This window comes from Trichoderma virens (assembly GCF_000170995.1).
Source record: "Trichoderma virens Gv29-8 chromosome Unknown TRIVIscaffold_6, whole genome shotgun sequence".
Taxonomy (NCBI): domain Eukaryota; kingdom Fungi; phylum Ascomycota; class Sordariomycetes; order Hypocreales; family Hypocreaceae; genus Trichoderma; species Trichoderma virens.
In genome coordinates, this window is record NW_014013743.1 from 2,401,635 (window position 1) to 2,427,982 (window position 26,348).

The 26,348-nt window shown below is 50.3% G+C and overlaps 7 protein-coding genes across 7 annotated transcripts; 5 read left to right on the plus strand and 2 right to left on the minus strand.

The window, feature by feature from the left end:
- Positions 1–1,850: 1,850 nt before the first annotated feature.
- TRIVIDRAFT_29249 (uncharacterized protein) lies at positions 1,851–4,372 on the minus strand (the record flags this gene model as incomplete). The annotated part of the gene is made up of 4 exons (XM_014101559.1): positions 1,851–2,907; positions 2,992–3,849; positions 4,030–4,179; positions 4,317–4,372. The coding sequence occupies 4 exons, from the start codon at positions 4,370–4,372 to the stop codon at positions 1,851–1,853; spliced, it is 2,121 nt and encodes a 706-aa protein (XP_013957034.1).
- Positions 4,373–10,973: 6,601 nt separating this feature from the next.
- Positions 10,974–13,909, plus strand: TRIVIDRAFT_180091 (glycoside hydrolase family 17 protein; the record flags this gene model as incomplete). The annotated part of the gene is made up of 3 exons (XM_014101918.1): positions 10,974–11,183; positions 11,274–11,823; positions 12,024–13,909. The coding sequence occupies 3 exons, from the start codon at positions 10,974–10,976 to the stop codon at positions 13,262–13,264; spliced, it is 2,001 nt and encodes a 666-aa protein (XP_013957393.1).
- A 230-nt stretch (positions 13,910–14,139) lies between these two features.
- On the minus strand, positions 14,140–14,969 carry TRIVIDRAFT_119219 (uncharacterized protein; the record flags this gene model as incomplete). The annotated part of the gene is made up of 3 exons (XM_014101560.1): positions 14,140–14,278; positions 14,373–14,613; positions 14,711–14,969. Coding segments are annotated over 3 exons (639 nt in total), but the record flags the coding sequence as incomplete, so codon positions are not given.
- A 1,677-nt stretch (positions 14,970–16,646) lies between these two features.
- On the plus strand, positions 16,647–18,849 carry TRIVIDRAFT_83807 (uncharacterized protein; the record flags this gene model as incomplete). The annotated part of the gene is made up of 2 exons (XM_014101561.1): positions 16,647–17,366; positions 17,490–18,849. 2 exons carry the CDS (start codon positions 16,703–16,705, stop codon positions 18,731–18,733), a joined length of 1,908 nt encoding a protein of 635 aa, XP_013957036.1.
- A 1,526-nt stretch (positions 18,850–20,375) lies between these two features.
- TRIVIDRAFT_29449 (uncharacterized protein) lies at positions 20,376–20,696 on the plus strand (the record flags this gene model as incomplete). Its single annotated transcript, XM_014101562.1, has 1 exon — positions 20,376–20,696. A coding segment is annotated over one exon (321 nt), but the record flags the coding sequence as incomplete, so codon positions are not given.
- Positions 20,697–21,991: 1,295 nt separating this feature from the next.
- Positions 21,992–23,761, plus strand: TRIVIDRAFT_222091 (uncharacterized protein; the record flags this gene model as incomplete). Its single annotated transcript, XM_014101563.1, has 8 exons — positions 21,992–22,129; positions 22,210–22,293; positions 22,367–22,498; positions 22,557–22,691; positions 22,751–22,820; positions 22,973–23,117; positions 23,197–23,597; positions 23,652–23,761. 8 exons carry the CDS (start codon positions 21,992–21,994, stop codon positions 23,759–23,761), a joined length of 1,215 nt encoding a protein of 404 aa, XP_013957038.1.
- A 623-nt stretch (positions 23,762–24,384) lies between these two features.
- TRIVIDRAFT_18378 (uncharacterized protein) lies at positions 24,385–24,815 on the plus strand (the record flags this gene model as incomplete). The annotated part of the gene is made up of 2 exons (XM_014100876.1): positions 24,385–24,616; positions 24,706–24,815. Coding segments are annotated over 2 exons (342 nt in total), but the record flags the coding sequence as incomplete, so codon positions are not given.
- Positions 24,816–26,348: the final 1,533 nt, after the last annotated feature.

Below are 26,348 nucleotides of genomic sequence, written 5' to 3' on the forward strand. Positions count from 1 at the left end.
CAAAATATTGGACCTCCTAGTCAATTGGAAAGTCAACAATGACTTTATGTTTACTGCAAGTGCAAGATGGTTGGAAACTACTTGTCTGTGCATTGTAATCTGCTCCGTGTACTTGAAGTCGGTGATGGTGTCTGCTGACCCTTTCCCTGTACACACTGGAAGCGATGGTACTACTAAGTAGGTACCACCTCAGCTTTTCTTTGATATCGGGTATCTGCACTCCTAGATACCTATTTACTTCTCATCAAACAGCTAGGTTGTCACAAGGTATCACGAGTTCTGTTGCCCTTTTGACAAAAATGATAGACTCCAATACTGTAAGTGCTGGTCTCCACCTTCTGGAATGATGGCGAATCCTACCTTTTGCATCCTAGATCCACGGTTACGCGATTGCCAATGACTGGCTCTTTGAAAGATTGGCCAAACGTCGAATTCCCAATTTGCAGTTTCTCAAAGGCAGTCCAAGCCGCACACTAGACCGCAAGCGAAAGCCAAGCCAGAGATACATCCAGCCTCAGACAATCTGCCTCCCCTAAGAAGTCGACTCCCAGTGGTGGGGAGCGCAAAGCAGAGGACTCCTGGCTCGATTGCGGCGATAAAAGGGCTGGTACGGTGATCATTGCAAGGCTTTGGACCTTTAAGACTGACCTTCTGCCTTGGGCATCAGCCTTGCCGGTTTTTGGGTATCGATCAATCTATCTCTGCGAACATTTTCCTCATTGCCGTGGCGCCATGAAGTAATACTTTACACTCTTCACAATTGAACAATTGGGCCCAGAAAGCAGAGTCTCCTTCTCTTTAGTCTTTTTCCTTCCCTTTTCTATCTGGCAAACTTTCTTGCAGGCTGCTTTGCTTTTCTCCCCCCCTCCGTTGAGTGGTGTTATCCTGGCGATCTTGACAATTGCTCTCAGCTCGTATTACTGAGAGCCTAGTACTGGAGAGAAGTCACTTTTTAAGCATCACTCTCTAGACCGGAAAAAAGAAAAGGAAAAGAAAGTATTAGGCGTATCAAATAGTATATTTTAAATTTTATTTTACAATTTGGAGGAAAAGCGTATTTGGAGCCAGTATGATCGATAGATGATCTGCGGCGCTGTACTGCAATTTGTGGCCGGGTATCTGCAGCGGGGGTCTTATCTGCAATGGTCTGTGCTCAGCGCCAGGAACCTCTTTGAATTTCACAACAGACCACGCCGCGCAAATACCAATGCAACTGAACATGACGATAAAGCAAGGAAATTTCTCCACGCAACGACAATATTGGCTGAGGAAAAAAAAAGATTCTCGTAGAGATTTTTCAAAAAATGAAATTTCAGTGCGTAATCTGGGAATCGAACCCAGGGCTCCCCGACGTTGCTCGGATGGCAACGGAGAATTTTACCACTAAACCAATTACGCTTGTAGATGCTGTGAGGCTCTCAACTTTCGCAATATATTATCTTCTGAAAGTGTAAAAATCAAAAAACACCAACGCTCAAACCTGTGATACAAAACCCAGCGAGTCTGCAGTCAATAATCCAAGCACTGCATACGTCGTGTTTGGCCTCTACACAGGTCCTGGCGGCTGGTAAAATCCCCAATAATTCCCACGGGATGATTAAAATCAGATTAAATAAAGCAAATAAAAACGAAAAAACGAAAGCAATACCCAAATTCCTGCCTCTGCCATCTCCCTCAAAGCCTCAGGCAAGTCAACATTTCCTCGTATTCCCGGCAGTACCTCAAAAAATTGAGTTCGAAACGGAAGCCAGACTACCTAACAACGCTTAGCAACAGCATATCGGGTATGCAGTCCAGAAGAGAGAGAGAGAGAAAGGAGGGTAAAAAAAATTTATATTTGTGTTTGTTAATCAACATACGCCAGAAAGAATAGACTCTGATTCAGAGATTGGCTGCCTTCGCCATGGAAGCCGCCCATCAGGTCCAACACAAAATTCGCTCGCTTCTTCTACAAGCTCCCATTTCCCTGTCACAGGATCCTTTTGCACAAACCGGAAGATGATGCAGGAGCCAAAGTCTTCAAAGACGAGCTCGCGCCGCCTGAGACGCATCCACTGCTCATTCTCGTCGCCCTCCATGGCGTTTGTGATTTCCGTCTCGTTGTTCTTGATGCCAATGGCCCTAAAGACTCTGCTGTCGCGCAAGGCGTTGCGGATAGGGTATTGGCCTAGAATTCGGATTGCGTCTTCCCGAACGGCGCGATCTCGACAGCCGAAGGAGACGACGAATAGGGGCCAGGTCCACCCTGCGTCCATGGCGAAGCCGCAGTTTGGTCGAGCTTGTAGCAGCTCCTCGGCGAGGGTATTGATTTCGCGGTACTGTGGAGTGAGACCTTTGACGGTAATAAGGCTGGAATAGCGAGGGACAGTCGTGTAAATGTAGAGAATCAGGTACTCGATTCGAATGCTCATGGCCTGCAAGTATAGCGCTCGATCGTTGGTGGCGTTGCGAAGGACGGCTTGATACATGGGCTCGTATGCCTCAGTCCAGCGCTGCAGCCAGTACCGGGACTCTGCAATGAATTTCGACAGCGTTGCGTTCGTCTTGAGGCTTCCGAATTTCCTATCAAGCTCGGCAGGATCAGTCGTCTTGTGAAGAGCAAGATCCGACGTCACTCTGGTTAGCATAGGCACATGGCGTACCATCTGCCTCTGGACAAGCCCCCAGTAGTCGCGCATCTCATCCCATGAGCTAAAGATGCGCGGCATATCGTCTAGGGAGACAATTCTGGTTAGCTTTGGCCGAAAATACGGAGAGTGCTTTGTAAACGGGATTATTCCTGGCGGCCGTCTAGGAGTAGGGGCCGGCTGAGGAGAAGAAGGATCGCCCTGGCTTTGAGGGCTCGGTAGGCCTGTTGGCTGGGCCTGGGGGCTATGAGGTGACTTCATGGGGGGTGTTCCGGGTTGGCTCGAGGGGCTTTGGGCTGCTGATTGGGCTGTGCTTGAATTTTCGGGTCTCTTTTGGTTTTGCTGCTGCGGATTCTGCGGTGACAGCAATGAGGTAGAAGCGGAAGGCGATGATGCGGATGCTGATGGAGATGGTGATGAGGATTGCTGGGGAGGTTGTGGCGGGAAGAAGAACTTCCTATATGACCCCATGAAGGACCGCGATTGCAGCTCCAGGGGTTTATAGCAGTCTAGGATATCCTGCACTAGGGCCGGCGGCGCGGGAGCAATGCTGACAAGATCAGGTGCTTTGTCGGTGCAATTAGCAAGCTCGTTGAGCATCGTGAAGCCGTGAGTTATGTGTTTTAGGGCGGCTGGAAGGTTTCCTCGCTGGGTTTCGAAGCAGATGAACAGCAGGGAGGATAGCAGAGCAGTTCGCAGACCTTCCCTAGTAGGCTTCATTTCTGACTGCATTCGGAGGGCTTCGCAATAGTAGACAATGGCGTTCAGATAGTGTCTATTATTGTTATCGAGTCCTAGCTCTGAGCCTTGGACTTGGTATGCCTTTCGCAGGGCTCCCACAGCCATGGCCCCGTGCCGCAGTGTGTTTTCTTCCAGGGTGACCTGAGGCATCGTGGCAGTCCAGAGGCGAGTCTGATCGAGAAATCCGCCCAGGAAGGTGACGGATAGATTGGACCACTCCACAAAGTAGTCGTGCTGGTCGCTGTTGGCGAAGCGGATAGTGTTGACGGATGGCTCGATGATGAGTAGAGGTGCTTTTTTGGTATGGATAAGTTTGCCTTTGGACGACTGGGCACGAGATTGAATTTGTAAGGAGGGGGCGGAAGAGGAGGCGGAGGAGGAGGAGGTGGTGGTGCTGTCTGCGTAAGAATCACAGTAGCCGCGCCATTTCATGCAGTTGAGGCACGCTGGCCGAGTCTCGTCGCATTTGACATGGCGTTTTCTAGAGAAGAGGGGAGGAGGAAGTTAGTCCTAGTAGCTAGGGGGCACGAAAGAACGATTGTTGGCGGGAGGGGAAATAGTCTGACGGTGCAGCTTACTTGCCTGCTCGTCACCACAACGTCTGATTAGCAGGAGGACGATATCAAAGGAAGCCAAAGCAAAAGGAGTCAGTCTGCTCTACTTACAGGTGTTGCAGCCAGTGCGCGCACGAGTCGAGCTGCGTCGAGTGTGTCTCGCTCTCGAGTCTAGGGCAAAGCGATGGATGCCGCCTTGGCCGCTCGATTCGGAATCTCTCTGTGCTGGAGCTGGACGGCTATTCTCAGGGGTTTTCCTCGTTAGCACAAAGGTGTAAGTGTATAAGAAGGACGTGTTGCTTGAGAGAGAATCGTAAGGTCATGCGAGAAGACGACTCCGACCAGTTGACTCGCCCCCCCCCCCCATCAGAGGCAAAAACGGCTCGTGACTCACCCGGCAGGACGATTGCTTTTACCAGGGTTAAGCGGCAGAGTGAATTGTATCTCCATCTTGTCGCGGCTGTGCCTGTGCCTGAATGTCTCGCGGAGAAATCGTGCATCAGCGGGGCTTTCGTGAGTGTTGAATCCTTGTGTTGCTCCTGAGGTTGGTCAGCGGCTATGGAGATGGGGTGGCGCCGTGTCGTTTTTGACAGATTGTGCCAACGTATATCAACAAAGACGGCTAAACGCAATAACTTGCTCGATCGCTTTGAACTTTTTTGATTTCATTTATTCATATCATCCTCTCTTTTCTTCTTCCGCCTCCCTAGCCAACGTTAAACTGCGACGATTGTCAAAGGAGCAAAACGCGCAAGAAGAAAAGGCAGAACGAACCCAGGGTCGTTGCCAGATATTAGCTCAGGATCTTGTCTGCGCTTAGCCACACGAGAAGGATTTTTGGACAACGGGTCCTTGCCTCAGAAGTGCCGGCTCGGGAAGTGGCGTTTAAAGAATAGAAATAGGATCGGGAATATAGCGCAGCCAGGCAAATCTGACACAAACCCCGAGTGGTCCAATGAGTCCACAGCGGCCAGGATTGGATCTGGACAAGGCAGATGTAACGTTTGTACTCGTCTCGGATGGTCAAAGGAGCGAGTCGGCATGGGGCGGAAAAAAACTAGAATGGCAAGAAAAAGGCAAAACAAACGATAGTCTAACCGTTGGCAAATTGAAAGGCTAGGGGGGCTGTTTAAGCAAGATGGCATGCCGCTATCCCACGCTTCGGGCAAGGATGTTGAGTCGGAAGCAGAGACCGGAGCCTGGCAGGGATATTTTAGCTGGGGGGATGACGACGGAGTCTTGTCCTCTGTACTTGTCTGTACTCGTACTAATAGCCGTCGTTAGTCCCAAGATGGAGATGATATTTAAACTGGGGCGGGATGGAGCAATATTGAAGATTGCCTTGGCCTTGATCGTGACAGAGTGGAGGAGCGGCACTTGCTCCAGTTTTGGATTTGCCTTGCACGTCTCATGTTGATCACGCTTAGCCTTACACCATTTTAGTTGTCTCAACCGCCGAATAAATGCCCATTGCTATCGAGGAAAGACTGCAAGACAGAGCGATAGCCGGGTACGTTTGCCGCTTGCCACAACCGGATCTTCTCAAGAGGCGCGCCGATTTGCCAAAAGCAATAAGATTGACGCCTCTTCCCGCTTGGGAAGCGATGTTCTTAGCCATCCAGGCACCAGTGAAACTAGCCAGACGAAAGAACGAGATATAGTAGTGTTGTTCTTTTGTTCTCCGAGTGTCGGGTAAGCGTTCAGGATAAACATGTCAGATGCACCAATATTGAACACTCTATTTTTCGCTCTTCAACGGCGCCTATCCACGGGGATTACTGGCAATTCCTGAGCAAAAGAAAATCTACGAGACATAGGGTATTGCCCTTTGATACCATAACCACCCTTTGTCTGACAAGAGTCTACACGTAAGAAGAAAAAAAAAAAAAAATTAGCGCCACGTCAAAACCTGAAATGGCGCCGTCGAGCAGACCGTCCACTCCCTGACAACTCCAGTACCTAATTGATATACCTAGTGGAACGCCTCTTCCCCATGCCAGACAAGATGATAAGCCATGTTTGTGCTATGACCTACTATTTCTCCAGTCAACTTCCGTTAATGGGCTGAATGCTAAGCGGACGTTGAAGCGGCTCAGCCACGCCATTAATTAAGCCGAGGAATGTCTAAAATCCGCCCAAGCTAGTCTGCACCAACATTCCCGTTGAGCGTTTTGCACGCAAGATGACACCGCACTTTTTAGGGATATAATTAGATTTTTAGAAACAGGCCTAGGAATGTCTCGGAAAGGGTGCAGAGTTACTCAAAATATCTCAAGCGAGAATAGGAGAGGGGTTCACCGCTTTACCTCTCCTGTGTGTCTCGGGAGTTCTATGCACGTGCTTTGCTCAATACTGCCATACTTGTTTTAAACGCTCACGTGGCTACCATAGACGCCGCTGGAATGCTATCAAAGTGTTCTTTTCCTCCTTGACGCTCCTGTTGGCGTATCTGAGCCCAGGAAGTTCTACGGCTATCCTTAACTCTGAGCCCGGTAGTTACGATCCTTTGGCCACTGTCAGAATACTACTGAAACAATCCCTTTCCAGTGAACCCCAGGAAACTCCACATCGGGCAACAGGCAGGGGAGGATGGAGTCGACGAACCGAGCGAACGGATTCCAGGGCCAAGGCACAAAAGAGCCGGGGAGAGGACGAGCTATTCCTACCTAGCATCTACAATTTGCCACTCTACTCGGAGCTTGGTCTGAGCTAAAAGCCGAACGCAGGGGGAAGTTAATTGCCGAATGGAGCTGTGGAAAATTCAAGCTCTCTCTCTTGAGAAGTCGAGTTTCGGTTACATCGTGCGCATAATAAGCTCAGAGGACTATCCACCAGAGGAGACGCCAAAGGGCTGATTCACATCGGCGGCTCCGGCCACGTTGTACGATTCCAACAGCGACTACCAATCCTTGAGACGGGCCAACGGTAGTTTCTTCTTCTAGACACCGATAGGCGAAGACAACATTGAACCCATCTCGGTTCCTCGGCCGAACGAAATGCTATGAGGAAGGGGGAAGAGGCAAAGGCAAGATGGGTATGAAATCGTGCTTATGGGATCTGAAACTTCTGGGCCGATATACCTGCGTTTGGAGGATATGTTTGCTTCTGTTTTCTTTGCACTCTTTCTCCTCACTTGCTGCGGCTCATTCTAACGAGTTGGACATGCTCCAATATTCGTGCAGGCACGGAGCTGGCGAGACCAAGGCCACGAATACCGAGAAACTTGTGGATACTACTAGCTCTGCCGAGCTTCATGATGCTACCTTACCTTTGATCAACTACTGCAATTGGCATCGATGCCGTTCTCCCCCAGATAATTGCCTCAGAAACAAATAAGATCTTTGAGTCTGGCGGAGACATTTCACCAGTGCGGTAAGCGTCGTTTATGCGCTGACCGTCGGGCGAAAGGGGATACCGAACCCTCGGCAGCTGTTCTAACAGAGGTGGCGGGATGAACGATACTGAAACGTTTGACTTTTTGCTCCTTTGCTGGCTTATCTTCGCCAATCTCTGTGTTGTTCTTTTTCTAAAACTCCCGTCTCTTCCAACCCCACTGCGAGTACCTGAGTGATGGATACAAAGTGTTCATGACAAGGGCCAAAGGAAGATTCCGATTCGCAGCTTTCTGACGCCTCTATTGCGTGGGTATGCCCTGTTCTGGATTAGACAGGAACATAATGCGACTCGCCAAGATCAGCAACGTAGATTGCATCTGACGACCGAGAAAACAAAAGGGATTCTTGATCAGCCTCAAACGGCATTTGTCATGATAAAGTAAGACACAACTGCCTGATTGACGACAAGGACCTGCTCTTCGCAAGTCCCGTCATCCAGGTAGTCGTCCAAGGCCGTGGCTCGATGCCGCGGGAAGTGGGACTTTCATGGGTGTGATATCGGTCAGTAGTGGGAGAGGGACGTCCTCTGGATTAGTTGTGCCTAATAGGTACTACATGGGATTGCATGGATGGTTGGCATTGACACAGGAGCTAACCATGGGTTTCTTCAGGCCGATATCACTCTGCGCAAGGGACCATCACGGACTACGCCGTAGGTGTGATGGGCGATGCACGCACGCATGCAGCCGAGGACGAATCAAGTTGAAGCCACACAGGGCGAGATTTGACAGGACACCAAAGTGGCATCGGTCGACACATGACAAAGTCCCGAGTCCAGGGACACTAATAGAGCCGAGTCTGTCCCCATGCCGCTTCGCCCCGAGATCGCAGCTTAGCCAGTCAGTGATCTAGGCGTTATGATTATTTTTCTCTCTCTTTTCTTTGATACTATTTACTGGGATTCACCCCTCTATGAGACGGCCCAAAAAAATCCACATCTGGCCCGTGGCAGGGATACGATGCTGGTTGATGCAGACAGACAGGTAGCGGCATAACTCTGGGCTCGACTCGGTGCTTCGTTCGGAGCATGCGCTGGCCAGATCAGGAGGGGGCTGTTGATCCGCCATCTTTGCAGGTACGAGGCAATAAAGAGCAAGGCAACGGTGCGTTCTGTATGCACATGTAACGTGCAGGGTGACAAGGACTTCGTCTCTTGGGCTTGTGCTTGTGCTTGTGCTTGTGCTTGTGCTTGTACGCCATGCCGCCGCTAAGAACCAACGGAGGACGCCGAGGCCCTTTTCGAGTCCACCCTCTTCATCGAGTCCATTTTCTTCACCGTTGCAACAGTCTTAGATAGACACCGCTCGGTAAACGGATTCCACACCCTGCAGGAAGGATACTAGTTTGGCACCGAGCAAGCTAGGGAGTGGGTAACAATGCTTGACTGGTTGCTCCAAAGCAAGGCTTGATTTCAGGCACTGCCGACCTGGCGATGGCAGAGTGGGCAAGGCACCGAGTATTTCGGGAACACAGTCAAGTGGTGGAGTTGTGCGGCTGCGCTAATCACGTTTGGTGGGTAAAATCTCACGCATCGTGGCGGTTTTGTTTTGTCTGAAATTTACGTCTGCCGTCTTGCCCTTTGGGTCTAGCCTGGTTCAATGTGGCATAGAGACGTGGGCGCTGGGCTGTCTTTGGACTTTTATCGCATGGGTTCTTGACGATCGTCTGTGTTTGATCTGCTTGTCAGGACTAAACTAATGAGCCACTCGACGGCGCTCCAGTTTCATCCTTCATTTCAACACGAGGATGCGCCGAACGAGTACAAATAGCGCTGATGGACCACATCACAAAAAGAGGTCATTTGCATGATAAACGCAGGGAGCGACAGTTGGGCCAATTCTTCACGGCTAATGCTGCCGTGGTGCCTCCGAGGGATCCTTGAACCAGCCGAGGGAAGGCGTTTTTTTCCTTTCATAATAGCCAGCGACCATCGAATAACGGGCATGATCTTCTCAAGAGCCGCTTCAGCCGGCGGTGACAAGTGTTCAATTATTGAGTGCATTTCTCCCCGCCTATTTTCGCGTGAGGGGTCACGGAGCGTCAATGATCAACAGCGAGAGGGTAAAACAATGGGCGTAGCGGACAGAGACTTGATCCAGAAATTTATTCTTAGTGCCCGCGAGCCATACAAAGTGCTGACAGACTCCTCGTATGAGCAATCGTAATAGCAATATACTTTGGGGCTGCGGGCATTGCTGGGAAGCTTCATCTCTTTGTCCTGACGACTTCCGATAGTGCCGCACCCAAGCTTTTTATCCCAACCGCAGTCATATACATAGTATAGCCTCAAGCTCTGCTGCTGATTACTGTCTGCGAGAATACGAATGATGAGATGAGACATACGAGAAAAAAAAAACCTGGGGAGATGAGATGGGGATGCCGGCCTGACCCACCTGGACCCAGACAGTACCAATACTCGCAGCATCCGGCTTTGATTTTCGCGCCTCGACGCTCAACTGAGGGGCCTCGAAAAGAGTTGTGTAATAGTATCCAGAGGCTGAAATTCATCTTGCGTATGTCAATTTACTACTAAAAATTGCCCGAGAGAAACACAGACAACTCGGGCATAGTGCAGTTGAAAGACAGTGTCTCGTCCATCAAATCTCCCCCAATTTCCCACCCCCTGGCCGCCACAATAATCTCAGTCTGGTTGCTTCTGCCTCTCCAACTGACGCTATAGCCACTCTCAGTTAGCAGGTCAGGCGGGCGACCTGCGCCATTGGGAATTAGTGGCAGCCAAGAGGGGGGGCAGAAGGGCCTCAGCCGCCGCCATAGTGGCATTTGCTGGTTATTCTTGGGTGGCAGCGGCGCTCAGCTACAGCGGATGTGTGCTGAAGCCACGCGGATATTACGAGCGAGGCTAATGTAGTTTGGGGTGATGTGCTTTAGCCTGGTGCATAACGCGGTTTGCCGTGATCCCGATTTTCGATTTTCGAACGCATCGTGAGCTGACGAGGCTTCTCTCTCTTGTTCATCTTCCCCTCTTCGCAGCTTGAGGAAATCGAGTGGTAGAAAAAGAGAGAGCGGGCGTTGGCAGCTGCTCTGGTGCTTTGTTACCCCCCTCCTGGTTCGTCTTGCGTTTTCTTGTGTTTCATCTCCAAGCCAAAGTCTTTCACTCTTCTCTACGAGGCTAACGATACGAAGCCCCAATTAACAGCTCATAAAGGAGGCAAAGCAGAAGAGGAAGAGAGTCATTCGTTATTTCGAATAGTCCCACGATCGCTCAAACGGCTACTCGACCAGCTTACCAGGTCCCATCACCGCCATCTAGATATCTATCATTTCTTCCCCCCCAGGCCCTCTTTTTTTCCCCTTCTTCACTTCTCCCATCTTGCAGACTGCAGTTCGCGGCAGCGCTTACCCGCATGCGCTTTTGATCTTGCGCTGCTGCTCATTGCGAATCCGGATCCCTGTCGACTTGGTTGTTGCGTTCAAGGTTTTCATTGATCCATCCGCCCATTGATCGGCGTTGGCCCGCCAGTGAGTTGGCTTCCTAATAAACAAAAGCTCTCCCCCCCTACGTAGCTCCAACCCAATTGGCTTTGTTCGATTGCGACGCAGAAGCGGTTCGACGTGCAATTTCTCTTGGGCTGCCAAAGGCGCGAACCAGAATCACGAATCCAACTGACTCTGTGTAGCCTCAGATCGAAGCCGCCATGCAGCGTTACGGTGACCACGGCCACTCGCCCGAGAGAGAACCTCTCGATGGCTACAACGGGCAGTCGCATCGAGGAGTTTCCCCCGACAGCCGCGGCTACTCGCCGCCCGAGATTTATCACGACCAGCTTCAGCCTCCGCCAGTGCCCTCTCACCAGAACCAGGGCCAGAACTACGGCTACGACCAGGGCTACGACTACGACTACGATGTCCAGGCTCCTCCTCCGCCTCAGCATCATCGCCAGGGCGACAATGGCTACTTTGCCGGCGGAGCACGCAATGACGGGTATGCGCAACAGAACATGACAAACTCCCGAGGATATCCCCAAAACAATGTGACCCCCGGTGCTGACAACTTCAGCGACATGGCCTCTGGAGGAATGGCTGGCATTGCCTATGGAGTAGCAGAGCGAAACGCCCGAGAGAGCGGCATGCAAGCGGCCCATGGCGGACTGCCGCCCCCGCCATCCCACGCTCGATATCCCGGCGGCTTCGAATATCACCAAGACGGCGAACGCGGCTCGCGATCCAGCTTCAACCCTCTGGGCATGCCGACTGCGGCCCACAGCTCGCGATCGCCCTCTCGCAGCACGCGCGATCCCTATGCCGACGACCACTATCCGCAGATGTATCCGCCCAACTCGCGGAATAGCAATCCGATGCTGGGCATGGTCAATCCTAATGAGATTGTGGATGACGGCGACGATGGACTGGACTATTCGCGACGCAGCCAGCGCAACTCGATTCTCAGTGCTTCCAACTCGGACAGAGCAGCCAAGGGAGCTGCGGTTGCGACTGTGGCAGCTGGAGGAGCCATGGCTGCTGGCGCCATCAAGAGCGCCTTGGGCCGTAATGGTGAGTTTCTTTGCATGAGACGCGACTTCTCTTCTCTCCTCTTCTCCTCTTTTCTTCTTCTTCTTTTTTTCTCTTTCTTTTTTTCTTTTTTAATTTCTTTTAATTTTTTCTTTAATTCTTTTTTTTAAACTTAGCTGCAGTCTGATAATTGTGCTTTGATGAATATCACTGACGGCTTGATATAGCACAAGCAGCAGCTGGAGGTAATGGCGGAAGCGAGGAAGGCGGAGGCATGCTCTTCGACAACGGTAGCACCGAGGAAAAGTCTGCCTGGATGGCGCAGCAAACGTCTAGCCGCAAACGATGGCGCTGGGCCATTTCCATCCTTGTTGTCATCATCATCGCGGGTGCTGTTGTTGGTGGCGTCCTTGGAAGCCGAGCCGCCAACAACAACGGCAGCAAATCCAGCAGCGGAAGCGGTAGCTCCAAGGGCGGCAGTGGCAGTGGCGGCAGTGGTAGCAGCTCTGATGACAGTGGTGACCTTAACATCAACAGCCAGGAGATCAAGGACCTGCTCAACAACCCAGACCTGCACAAGATCTTCCCCGGCATTGACTACACGCCCCTCAACACTCAGTATCCCGACTGTCTGACCAACCCTCCTTCGCAGAACAACATCACTCGCGACGTGGCCGTGCTCAGCCAGCTGACCAACAAGATCCGTCTCTATGGTACTGATTGCAACCAGACTCAGATGGTCCTTCACTCCATCTCGCAGCTCGAAATGACCAACGACATCAAGGTCTGGCTGGGCGTCTGGCAGGACAACAACGCCACGACCAATGCTCGCCAGCTCAAGCAGATGTGGAACATCCTGGACAAATACGGCGACGGTCCCTTTGAGGGCATTATTGTTGCCAACGAGGTGCTCTTTCGTCAGCAGTTTACCGTCACTACTCTTGGCGAGCTCCTTGACGACGTGCGCACCAATCTCACCAAGAAGAATCTGAATCTCCCAGTCGCTACCTCCGACTTGGGAGATGACTGGACTTTAGCTCTTGCTGCTGATAGCGACTACATCATGGCCAACGTTCACCCCTTCTTTAGTGGAACACAGGCGACGGATGCCGCTGCCTGGACCTGGAACTTCTGGAGCGACCACGACGGTCAATTCTGGAAGTCGGACAAGTCCAAGAATGTGATTTCTGAGACGGGCTGGCCTACAGGGGGAGGCCAGTACTGCGGAGGTCCCAGCACCTGCCCGCATCCGGCCGTGGCTGGAATCGACGAGCTCAACACCTTCATGAGCGACTGGGTTTGCCAGGCGCTCGAGAACGGCACAAACTACTTTTGGTTTGAGGCCTTTGATGAGCCGTGGAAGGTGGTTTACAACACGCCGGGCCAGGAGTGGGAGGACAAATGGGGACTGATGGACGCCAACCGAAAGCTCAAGGATGGAGTCAAGATTCCCGACTGCGGCGGCAAGACTGTTTAGTAAAGCCAAGGGTTTGTACTTCTCTCGACAAGCGTCTTGAGATTTGCCTTGTGTGTTTGAACAAAAGTCTTTACAGCTGATGATGCATGACGGATATGACGATTCTTTGTGCTATTGCGCACTCTCTATTGGTAGACCTTGAGTCTTGTTCTTTGTTCATTGTTTTTTTTTTCTGTCATGCTTTTAATATGCCAGTCTTTATTCTTCTTTCTCTGCCATACCACGCTGGAGGATAAACCCAAACGGGGACAACATATCGACGGCACTGTGTCAAGTTACGTTTGCTCTTCTTCTTTTCCTTTCCTGCGAAACGGCATGGTACACATGGCTTCGACTTCGAATCGAAATTGGGCGTTTTAGGGCAGCATGCGGAAGCAGCTTTTTTTTCGTTCTTCTTTTTCCCCTAGGCGGTGGCATACATCATTCAATGCGAAGCAGGCACTAAAAAACGCGTTTACTGTGTAAATTTTTATTGTACGATTTCTATCTTTCTCTCAAGCTGAAGCTCCGAACTCGTCGAAGATGTGCATTTCGAAGATGACACTTTGTGCGACAGATATTAGGGCAGGGGGTATCAATAATGGTTGGTGGAAGGGGGGGTTGTCATGACGAGCATCAAAGGGCTTGTATATAAGATACAGAGGCTAGAGTGCTGAGACGAAATGTAAATGCGCCCTGCTTGGGCTGATGAACTGTCAAAATTGCTGAGAGATGCCACATCCTCTTTAGTGAGTCGAGGTATCACCACTGGTAGTAGGAGTCTCCTCCTTGGCTTCTCCGGTGTCCTTGGTCTCGGTGGCAGCTTCTTCTTCTTCTTCTTCTACGGCTGCAACCCCCTTGTACAAGTACCCTGGGCCTTGGAGGCAGATTGAAGTTCGGAAGTAGACTGAAGTTCCGTGAAAGATTGTACTCTCTTTATCAACCTCTGGGAACGGGACTCTCTTATACGTCTCTTCCATCTCCTTGATAGCGAGTAGGGGTTCTTCGTCTTCTTCCAATGACCCGATGATGACACTAGAAGTTATTAGCATTTTATAATTACTAGGAAACGAGCACGCAAACGTCCTTTCACTTTGTTTTGAAGATGTAAAAGAAAAAGAAGACTTACTCTTGCCAGATATCCCAACCAGTGCCCACCCAGATTGCTGGCAAATCACCCTTGAGAGACATGGCATAGACGTCTCTATACAAGTGCGGTCCGAAGAAGAAGGTGCCAGCGCCGACTGAGTCACTGGCAATGGGAGAATCGACCACCTTATGGCCCATTGCAGTGAGAAAGGCAATGTCGCTGGAGGTGAAGGCGGGCTCCTGGAAGATGCAGCTGATGGGCTCGCAGCAGGTTTCTTTCTCTTGTGGCCATGTTAGCGAGAGGTATCGTATATGAAAAGGAGTAACGAGCTGCTAATCTCGGATTGAGGAATAGAAAGGTAGGAAATAAAACAATACCTAGTAATTTGACCATATGCAGCATGGCGGCAAGTTGCGTATGTGCCCTTTTCTTGAGCTGCCAGCTTCCATCAGGCGGGTCAAAGGAACCAATGCCCAGACAAATAGCCTCATCAACAGGCTCGAAGTTTCCATCATTGAAACTGTCCAGGACAAAGTTTAAGACGATTTTATGGAGAGCCTTACGACATGGCGAGGCTTTAAACTGGGCTTTGAAGGTGTCAAAATCCTTCTTGATCTCCTCTGGTGTGAGCTCTGGGACGGCTCGAGATGGTGAGGCGGGAAGTTTGGGGGCGGGGCCGCGCCGACGAGATCTAGTCTTGGCCACGGTCCAGGGTCCGGATTCCGCCATGTCTTGAGGGGTTTTTTTGGACTTCTGGGCAGGATGTGTAACGGGGATTGTTGAAAGTGGGAGAGGTTGAGATTCGATTTGATGTTTCAAAGGTTGATTTTTCTGCCTAGCCCTTGCTGTGGGGTGGCTGCGCTGTAACTTTAGCGATCGATGGCGATGCTACAGCGGGTGTTATAGCGGATAGACGAGATCTCGCGTGTGCGCACGGACCAGCTTGGCGTGCACCTCAATTAGCGAGCCATTGGCCAATAGTTGTACTGATCTGGGTTGCAACTTCCAACTTTGCAGTGATGCGCTTTAACGCTGCTGGAGCCTGGAGGTGCACAAGGTGGGGCCTCTCGGGTGGCCACACCGCACCAGGTACGAGTACGAGGATCATTTGATGCATCACGGTGGCCATTCGCATTCGCTCTTGCTCCGTTGCGGCGGGAGACAATCCTGTCACCTGTGATTGAACCATTAATATGGATAGTACATGATGCAGTACATGATGCAAAAGCAAGGCGCTGGGAAGAGATTTCATTAAAAGAATTGGATGTCATTTGACTGCCCGCGTGATGCAGCTGAACTGCAATTCGCCCATTGGCCGCCGAATGCTGGCTGTGTCCTGTGCCAGTACCAGAGCGGCAGAGCCAGAGCAGTGCATTGGAGGGGCCGCATTGAAGACCACATGCACTGAATGGCCACAAACTGAGACCACTGGACGGCAGCGATGCGCTACTGTACAGCACCAGAGCACATGGAATGTGGCGCGCACGGGCCACCTTGGCTTGCACCTCGAAGAAATGGCACTACATGTACTCAAAAGGCCGGTTGGAGTAATACAGTGGCCATCATCAGTCGGAATCGGGAGCAGAAAAAAACGTGCAGATGCCTTTTTTGATATTTCTGACGCCTATATCTTGATTTTTCATGACCTTTTATGATCTGTCATATTCGTATCAAGTGCATCTTCTCTATTTGGCAGCATGGCTTATTTTCCACGAGCCACGTACCCTGCCGGGAATAGCGTACTTTTACAGTCAGATCTGATCGCCCCTCGATCAATCATTAAAAGTGCTTATGGACTTTATACCCCGGATTTTCACTACTATGCACCCATCAACATTCCAGTAATTTCCCCCGCTCAGTTGAAGCTCTTAGTACATGACCATTGCCAAAGCAAAGCAGCACGTGGCGTAATCATTCTTGTCGGCCTTTTCGCGCCGGGCCGAGCCAATAACTCCTAAATCGGAGTCCGCTGCCTTCGAAATAGCCCCCAATGCAACTCTATTATACTTTGAAATCAATTACGGGACTCAACTCCCCCAGCTCAAGCACAACCAATCCAGTTAGTCCTCTGCAGTGCAACTAATAGCCTAATGCGCTGTATGTTTCAATTACGTGTCAGAATTTGGCGGCGATTTCAACGCAATTGTCTTAGATAACGAGGTTTCACCGCGCAGGCATCAGTTGGTTGTCGCTGTCGTCATAACGTTAGACCGGAGCGGAGTAGATACATGTACTCCTCACCTTGGCAATATAAGTGATCGCTTCCCCTCAAGACAACGATACTCAGAATCAAGCAAACTGGCTGGTTTTTGATTATCCAATTTCAACTGCTCTTTTCATTTTTTGAATCTGGCCCCGGCAACTTCGCCATGGGTTCTGCTCAACTCCATGGACAGCTTCCCACTTGGGAACGCTTTGCTCCCGGATCAGTCAACCTTCCTCCAGCTGAATTCCCCAAATCTGCGCTGGCTCCATCTCCAGACCTGGATGCGAACAAGACCGCCGTTGATTTGGTAACAGCACTCAACGAATCCATCGCAAAAGCAGACTACGCATCCGTCTCGAAGCTCTTCGTCGACAAAGGCTTCTGGCGTGACCATTTGGCCCTGACGTGGGAGTTTCGCACAGCACAGGGACCGCAGGAGATTCTCAGCCTGCTTGAGACGAGCTCCAAATCCAGAGATGGGTTTCGCTTGAAGCACGTTACACTAGACACAAGCTCCGCGTTACGAGCACCCAGAGTTGCGCCTCTCGATGGCGAGGGCGAGGTCATTGGAATCCATTTCGTCATCAACTTCGAGACCGTCATCGGCTCAGGGAAAGGCGTTGGTAGACTTATCAACGACAGTGGAACCTGGAAATTCTATTCCTTCTACACGGTCCTCGAGGAGCTCAAAGACCACAAAGAGCAGATCAACGAAAGACGGCCCAATGGAGTCGAGCACGGCATGAAGCAAGGCCGGCAGAATTGGGCGCAACGACGAGAGCAAGAAACTCTGTATAAAAATGCCGATCCAGCTGTTCTTATCATAGGTAAGAAGTCTCCCCCCTCTCTCTCAGTCTTTGGATATGTCCCTGCCCTTGACTTGGCCTGCTACCAACTGCTACCACTTGACTTCCATCACAACGGAGACCGAATTCACTAACATTCTCCAGGTGCTGGACAGTCCGGACTGACAATAGCGGCCAGATTGAAAATGCTTGGCGTCGATGCCCTGATTATCGACGAAAGTGCTCGTGTTGGAGACAGCTGGAGGAAACGCTACCATCAATTGGTTCTCCATGACCCTGTCTGGTATGACCACATGCCATATCTTCCCTTTCCACCCCATTGGCCCATCTTTACGCCCAAGGACAAGCTGGCACAGTTCTTCGAAGCCTACGTAACGTTGCTAGAGCTCAACGTGTGGACCAATGCATCACTTGGAGGGTCCAGTTGGGATTCTACCAAGGGCAGCTGGGCTGTCAAAGTGCTCCGGCGTCTGGAAGACGGCTCTGTAGAGACTCACGACTTGCGCCCACGCCACATCATTCAAGCAACAGGCCATTCGGGATTTAAACACGTGCCGCAGTTCAAGGGAATGGATACTTTCAAAGGTGACCGTATCTGCCACTCTTCGGAATTTCCAGGCGCTCAAGAGAACAGCAAAGGCAAGAAGGCGGTAATCGTCGGATCATGCAATTCGGCCCACGACATTGCTCAGGATTTTGTCGAGAAGGGCTACGACGTGACAATGGTCCAGCGCTCGAGCACCTTTGTTACTAAATCCAAAACCATCACCGACATTGTCTTGGCCAGCTACTCAGAAAATGGCCCGCCGGTGGAAGATGTAGACTTGTTAACCCACAGCCTTCCCCTGGCTCTTCTCAAGACCCTTCAGACTTCCGTTGCCAGGAAGCAAGCAGAGAATGATCGTGACATACTTGAGGGGCTTATGCGCGCTGGATTCAAAGTAGACACTGGGCCAGACGGAGCCGGTCTTTTCTTCAAGTATTTCCAGTGGGGAGGGGGCTACTACATCGATGTTGGCGCCTCTCAACTCATCATTGACGGCAAGATCAAGATGAAGTCGGGACAGGAGGTTACAGAGATTCTACCTCATGGCTTACGTTTCGCAGATGGCAGTGAACTAGAGGCGGACGAGATTATTCTGGCAACAGGGTACGGTAACATGCGTGACAAGACGCGGCTGATGCTTGGAGATGCTGTTGCAGACAAGATTAATGACGTATGGGGAATCGGTGCGGGAGGAGAACTTCGCGGCATCTGGCAGCAGACGGGTCATCCTGGTTTCTGGATCCATGGAGGCAATTTGGCACTATGCCGGTACTTTTCAAGACTACTGGCACTGCAGATCAAGGGAATAGAGGCAGGCTTGTATGGGTACGGCGAGAATTAGAGTAGAATCGACTTGTTCTGGACCGGTGTTTGCATGGCACTGGGACCCACCCGTATTAGACTCGGATCTTGACTTTCTCAATACTATCGTCATACCTGCTTGGGCAGTTTCGCTTCCATTAGAATCTCTGAAGTTCTTTGTAGGTTTTTGGAAACTTAGACGGGGATTCTGTTACTTCATAGTATCGATCGATTGGCTGCGAGTGGTCCGGCCTCGCTTGTGATTCTTCACTCCTTCTCGAAATCAGGGGTAAATGAGCAGGCAGCCAAGCATTGATGCGTCATATGGGATAAGAAACAAGTGTAGAAAGGGAAAGAAATGCATTTTGACCGTCTTTTTGGGATTGTGATTGCCCATCTGACCGCGCTGCTGCGTCTTGGCATCAATGATTGCCCTGCCTGGAAGTCGGTCAGATAACCGACTGAGCAAGAGGGTGCACAGATGCGAGCAGCTGCCTGCTCCAAACTTTGCTCCCCCTCTTCTTTTCCTTTTCCTCTTCCTTTTTCCTCTTTCGCCTGAACTCTCCTTTGTTTACATCTCCCCATCACCGTTGTTTTCTTCCTCTACAGCTGTTCCTTGTTCTTCTCTTGAACACCACTGCTTCATTCTCTTCTTGTGCTGCGCTGGCAGTTTGGAATCTCTTCCTCTTCCAGTTCTTCACAACGCCCGCTGCAACAGATTGGGGGTGGTAGTGCGTGCAATCCGCTCCACCGCAGCAATTTTTCCTCTTCTCTCTCTTCAGGCTCTTCCACTCTTTGGTTCCTGCTACTCTTCCATCATTGCCACTCCGTTCACTTTTGCTGCTCGGCTCTCTCTGCTGCCAGATCTGTTCTACAGCTCTACCTTCAAGCTGAGTATTTCGCCGTCAAATCGTCCTTTTGCATTGACACTAACCTCTCCTCTTTCCAGACATTGCGATTCTCCAAATCAACAACTCGGCCGGTAGTCTTCTCGCAAAAGCCATCTGCTCCAGAGTCTCTATTGCATCTACGCAGCTTCTTCATCTACGCAGCTTCTGCATCTCTGCCCGCTCAATACATTCATGGGCGGTGATTCTTTCCACAGCCTGTATCTGCTCAGAATACATCCCATTTCTCACGCGGTATGATGAACCCTGACCTTTTGTTCCTTTCCCTTGAACAATACTCGTTCTGCGCACGGAAAAGCTGACCGTTTCAGGAATGGTAGCGGCGACAGTTGTGGAAGCAGTAGAAGCAGAGGCAGAATCTCCTTTGCTTTTCCCTGAGACCAGGTGTTTGGATCTGGGCTCTCATCCATTCACCTCGTCTGACGCGTCGCGTTCGCCCATTATGCTGTCTCGAAGCAGAGCAATCATCTCTCGCATGGTGCTGATATTCTACCACCAGAACATTGGTGGGCGCAATGTAAGTTCAATTCACCGCATTTTGCAATTCAAATTACTGATCGCATTGTGTTTTCCTCCAACTGGAGAGAACAGAGACGAGCGGAGCCAACCACGCCTGCCATCATTGTCGTATCAGAGACACTGGCCGTCAGGTCTGCTTCAACAGAGAGCTTGATGGCCAGCTGGCCTGATCGAGTTCAATTTGACGATCAACTGAGAGATCCGCTGCTGAAAGTTTTCACCAGAGGCTGTTGAAGCCTGCACAACTGTTGGTGCCAATCCTTTCCCCAAAGTTACGGATCTATTTTGCCGACTTCCCTTATCTACATTGCTCTATCAACCAGAGGCTGTTCGCCTTGGAGACCTGCGGCGGTTGCCGCCTTGATTCTTTCTGCCCTTCATCCCATCTTTCCGCCCTTCAACCCCCCTCTGACGGGCCGTTGCTCGTCAGCAGCATGGCCCGTCACAGGAGTACGACCTGGCGTGAGAATATTCCTTCCCGCGGATTTTCAAGGGACGTCGAGGGCGCACCGGACCCAGCAGAGACAAATGAGCATGTCGTTTGCGTCTGATCTTTGGCCGTCTGTGCGGATTTGACATTTATTACATATCATCATTATCATTATTATCATCATTATTGTCATCATCATTATCATCATTTCATCCTTATCCTCCTTATGCCATCTGCGTCCGATCATTAGTCGTCTGTGCGGATCTGACATTCATCATCATCATTATCATCATTATGTCGTTTGCGTCCGATCATTAACCGTCTGTGCAGATCTGACATTCATCATCATCCTCATCCTCATCCTCATCCTCATCCTCATCCTCACCCTCATCCTTATCCTTATCCTTATCCTCATTATCATTATCACCATTATCATTATCATCCTCAATGTCGTTTGCGTCCGATCATTAGTCGTCTGTGCAGATCTGACATTTATTATTATTATTATCATCCTCTTCCTCTTCCTCTTCCTCTTCCCCTTCCTCTTCTTCTTCTTTTTCTTTTTCTTCTTCCTTCTCCTTCTCTTCCTTATCTTTATAACTATCATCACTACCTTCCTCCTCCTCCTCCTCTTTCTCTTTCTCTTTCTCTTTCTCTTTCTCTTTCTCTTTCTCTTTCTCTTTCTCTTCTTCTTTCTCTTCTTCTTTCTTTTTCTCTTTCTTTTTCTCTTTTTTTTTTATTCCTTTTTTTTTTTTCCTTTTCTTTTTCCTTTTCTTTTTCCTTTTCCTTTTCCTTTTCCTTTCCTTTTTCCTTTTCCTTTTCTTTTTCCTTTTGTTTTTCCTTTTCTCTTTCTTTTTTTCTTTCTTTTTCTCTTTCCTTTTCTTTTTCTCTTTCTCTTCCGCCTCCTCCTCATCACTATCATTTTTCTAGAAGGGTGCCTAGAACTATTTTTATTACCTTGTCTTTCTAATACTTTCTCTTGTGGGTTAGACGAGGGCGCAGGCAATTCAGCATTTCTTCTCGCCACGATAGAAACGAAAAACGACGCTGTCACCTCTACCTATTCATCAACATCTTTCTCTTTACTAACATATTTTTGAAGCAGCCTTTCTGCATTATTTGAGTCATTGAACTATAATTCGAAGTGTAAGTACACTTTAATACTGTATGAGCTTTGGGTATATTGCTTACGTGTTTCTTGAGCAGTGGTTGCGTCGTGTTTGAACTTTGTTCTTCCGGCCTTTTTGCGCGTGTATGTACGTTTGGCTGTTTTACCACAATTCCCCATGCCATATATGGGAACACTACATGCACTAATATTTTATCTTTGGAAACAGTTTGAGTTTGGTCTTGAACCTTGATGCAAGTCATCCACATCATATCAACTTCCTCCCCAAGATGAGAGACCATTGCTAATCTGTTTTTCTTCTTGGAAGCGGCCATGCTTTCTGTGCTTCTGCCTGTAGTATGGCCTGAATATCCTGATCGGCTGTTGCTGACTGGATTGAGCTCACCAGAGTTCGGCATATCCCCTGTCATGATGGGGGAAGCAAAGGCTCCTCCAAGTCCCTCCAGTTCTGTATGTGTAAGGTGATTATGTCCAACAGTCGCCTGTTCATGTTGTCAGATGAATGGAATTCTGATTGAATTGTGTGCCAGGTTGCTAGCAGTTCACAGGATTTGGTCGAAGATCAGCCATTCACGCGCGCCGACATCATCACCCTTCAGGATCCCCAGAACATGGTGAGCCGGAATCCAGACCATTTCATGTCCCTACAAGATGGCTAACAGGCACAATTGCCAAGGGGGCAGCAAGAGGCGCGCAAGGCCGGAAACATCAACACCGGTGCATTGGGCAGCTCTTGTTGATGCCGCCGCCGCCTTCTCTCGCCTTGCGCGCCCATTCCACCCCAGCTTTGGCCTTGAGCACCTTGTCGCCCATGCCCGGGTGCGTTGGAAAAGTCCAAGCAGTCAGCTTCGCTGCTATTTGACAATCCATGGTACAGGACAGAAAGATTACCGCAAACGCCGCCGCATACACTGGCAAGGCCGCCGCCAGCTTCACTAGCACTGGCTTGACCCTTGAAACAAGCGGTGGAAGCGCGCTCCTCACAGACGATGAGTTTATGCTCAAGCCGCGCGTGTCAAGACCAAGGCCCAAACAATCTCGCCAGCACCTCACTATATTCAACCTCGCAAGTGGGCCATTATCATCTCCATCCTGCCCTACACTATTGGTGCCGCGCTGGAGGCTGGCTCCATCAACTTTGGTAAGCCCAGAAAATCTCCCCATGGCCCTAATCTAATATGCCGTATACTAACATGTTTCCTGACATAATTGTTTCTGGTCGTATCATTCTGGGTCTTGGGGGCGGCACCATCCCCGCCTATGTCGCCGAGACTGCTAAGAGCAGTATTTGAGGCAACCTCGTATCTCTTTACCAGTTTAATATTACGCTCGGCGAAGTCCTCAGTTGCGCCATAGCAGCCATCTCCCTCAAGGTTCCTGTCAACTGGCGTTTTATCCCAGGCTCATCGCTTCTTTTCTCTATTATTATGTTTATTAGGTGAGTGGTCTCTACCTCTGCCTTTGGAGCACTGCTTTCTCTTTGTACAAAGCGTATGCTGACGATGTATATTAACTAGTATGCTGTTTCTGCCAGAGAGTCCTCGCTGGCAGATGCAAAAGGACAGAATTTTAGATTCCTACGTCTGGAAGCGCATCCGCGGCGCAGAGTCCAGGTCTCCCGAGTCCTGCGAGGAGTTTTGCATCATGGCCAATTCCGTTCAGCAGGGGAACAGAGCCATCCGCGAAGGCGCAAAGAATCACGCTTCCCTCCTTCTCGTGAGCAAAGCGGTCAAGAGAGAAATCACAACTACACTTCGCAGGCGTGTACATTCACCTTTCAAACAAGCAAGAAGCTTCTTGCCTGTTAGCATGCGGCAGCAATTCTTGGGACTTCCGCCCCTTTGTTTGGTTGCTGCCGTTACAGTCTCGGATATTTATCCTCTCCCTCGTCAAGAGGAGCTGATTGCAGCGCTCAAGGGTGCGTAATATATTTCCATTGTGGATGCCCGGTCATTGTTTCATCAATGTTTAGTCGACCCTGATCACCATGAGAAATTGACCTTGGTTATTCATCAAGGATTAGAGACCACTAATGTTGTCCTCATGGGTTTCCGTCACTCACCCCCATATGTTCAGAGATAGATCGACCGCAAGCTTTTCCCATTCCGGCATTTTGCACGCGCCTATACCAATGATCTAGTTGTGTTTTCATCGACACTGGATGAGCACTGTTCTCATCCTCGTCAATTGTTTTCACTTTTCCATGACAAAGGTTAGTTTGTCGCCTCAAAAGTCCTTTTTGGGATACAACTCAGTCATTCTATTGGGACATCTGGCTAACGGGGAAGGCTTTTCACTTACTGATGCACGAGTGGCAACCCTGCCTCGATGGGGTCTTCCTGAGTCTCTCAAGCAACTGGAAAGATACTGTGCTGCAACAAACTGGATCAGGAACTACATCGACCTCTGTCATTTGTTACTCTGGTGGCTGGATCGTTTGTTCAACGGTTTGCTCAAAGGTTTGTTCAAATGTTGAATCAAAGGTTGGAGGGGGCGAGTGTTTAGAGATTTTGAGTTCTAATATGTCAGCTTGACTTTCTGCTTTTGAGAAAGCACTCATATACAGGCTTTCAGCTTCCTCATGAGTATACAGATGGGATTGTGAAAGATCCTCGGCAAAGTTCACTGGCCCGTATTGGTCCTCGGGCCACAACTCTTTGGGGGGTTGAACGCCGTGAATGGAAGACGACACCGTCGAGCAAGTCGTGGCAGATCTGCCGCTTCACCCCTTCTCTCCCTTTGCCATGGAGTTGCCAACCTACGTCGCCAACACAATTGCGGCGCCCGTCCTGGTATCGATCTTTGCAGCGGGATATGCTGTCATCTTCCTCATCACGTATGGCATTATTCAGCGGATGAGGCCCTCAATGGGCAGTGGTGAAATGGCTGTTGCCATGTGGTTTGCCCTCTGCGGCTGCATCTATCTATTTTTCGATGGTGAGCCACCTTGTCAAGTTTAACGACTTCACATATAATATTACCTAATTATGCCTTTTCAATTGAGTCAAATGCTAACATGTGCGCAGGTTACTTCTCCTACAATGCCTTTGACATGGCCGGCAAGACAGACATCTTTGGCCAGCTGTGGAAGGAATACGCCCTCTCAGACTCGCGCTACATGAGCCAGGATGCTCTTCTCGCCGCCGCGACGAGGAATGTGTTGACAGTGAGTTATGCTCCTCCATGTTTTGTGATCTTGAGAGTCCGCTACTAAACAATCTTCTTGAAGGTGTGGAGGAGTGAGGTTCAGGGTCTTCAGGTGAGTGGAATACTGCGTTCTCAGGGGAGTTGAACTCTCGGGATTGCGAGGCGCGAAGAGTCGCGGGGCATTCGCCATTAGGCACGCCCTCATCATGGTAGTACGCCCAGAAAATTGCTCCCCTGTTGCTGAGGAAAACGGCTCTTGGAGTTGTTTGCTTTAGTTCGCAAGACCTGACCCTGTCTCAGAGCAGTCCAGCAAAAGATCAGGCTCAGTTTCGACAGTGTCTGGTGATTCTGCCCTGCTGCTTGGCATTCCTTGTTCATCAAACTGCAGAGTTGGCGCAGCCCTCCGCACCACGAGATCTGACGACCTGAATGTACCGAGTAGCAGTGGACTCGCTGGACAGGGCCCGCATGAACTCACCTCTCATTCTGGGCCTGTATGCACGCGGTAGGAGAGCATAATTTCGATCAGATTGCGATCGGTGGCACAGATCCCTTTGACGCGTGAGTTTGTCCGGCCAATTGGTGGAGCTACAGCTAATACTTACACCTACACATAGAGCAAGGAAAAAGAAAGGGGCAGTGGGCATATGCATATCGCTGCGCCGAAAGGCTGGCGCAGCGAGTGATCTTGGATACCGCAGCGACAACGTCTGCGCTGGTAACATTAGCGAGAAAACACGCCTTCATGCAGCGTCTGCCTCTTCCTCTCGGCTCCGGCAGCTGTCATGTCGGTGAAGGAACCCTGGGGAAGCTTTGCTAAAGATCCTCCTCTGCCACGCCAAACCTACCTAGCTGTCGCATACATATGTACGAGCACAGGTGTGGGAGACATGTGCGTATTCTCGCCACGACTAACCCCAAGGCAGTGGCTAACACAAACATGGCACCCCAGGAAACGGCATGAATAATCTTTGTCCAGCAGCCAATCCAACAACCATCTCTTCAGCCAAAATTGCACACTTCAAATGTCACGCATGTCACTCCCGCAGTTCGTAAAGACAAGAAAAGGCCACCAGTGCGGCACCCCAGACTATGGTATGCACTCAACTGGCTCCGTTCCTCGGCTAGGATGGCCCGGCATGTGTGTTCACGACGCTGGTAATGGACTTCGCGCAACCGTCAAGCTTCTGCGGGCCGAAGCCAAACTTGGCCAATCTGATATTTTGGCTACTTGGTCTGGTAAGCATTCTCCCCTTGCTGGATTCGCATAATAGGCCTTATAAGCTAGAAGCTGGGTCGTTGACATTGACTCCCAGCCCTCCCACCCCAGCCTCGGCCTCAACATCGTCCTCATCCAAACCAGCCGGATCCGACGCTCGCCAACGCCCAGTGAGAACAGTCCCTCGTAAGGACATGCAAGCAGTCTGTTGTGTCGGCGGCTCCGGCCCGAAACAGGAAATGCTAATCTTGTCTCTTCAACGCCAAAATATGTGGCAACTGGTGTTTCCATCTTTGTCCATGC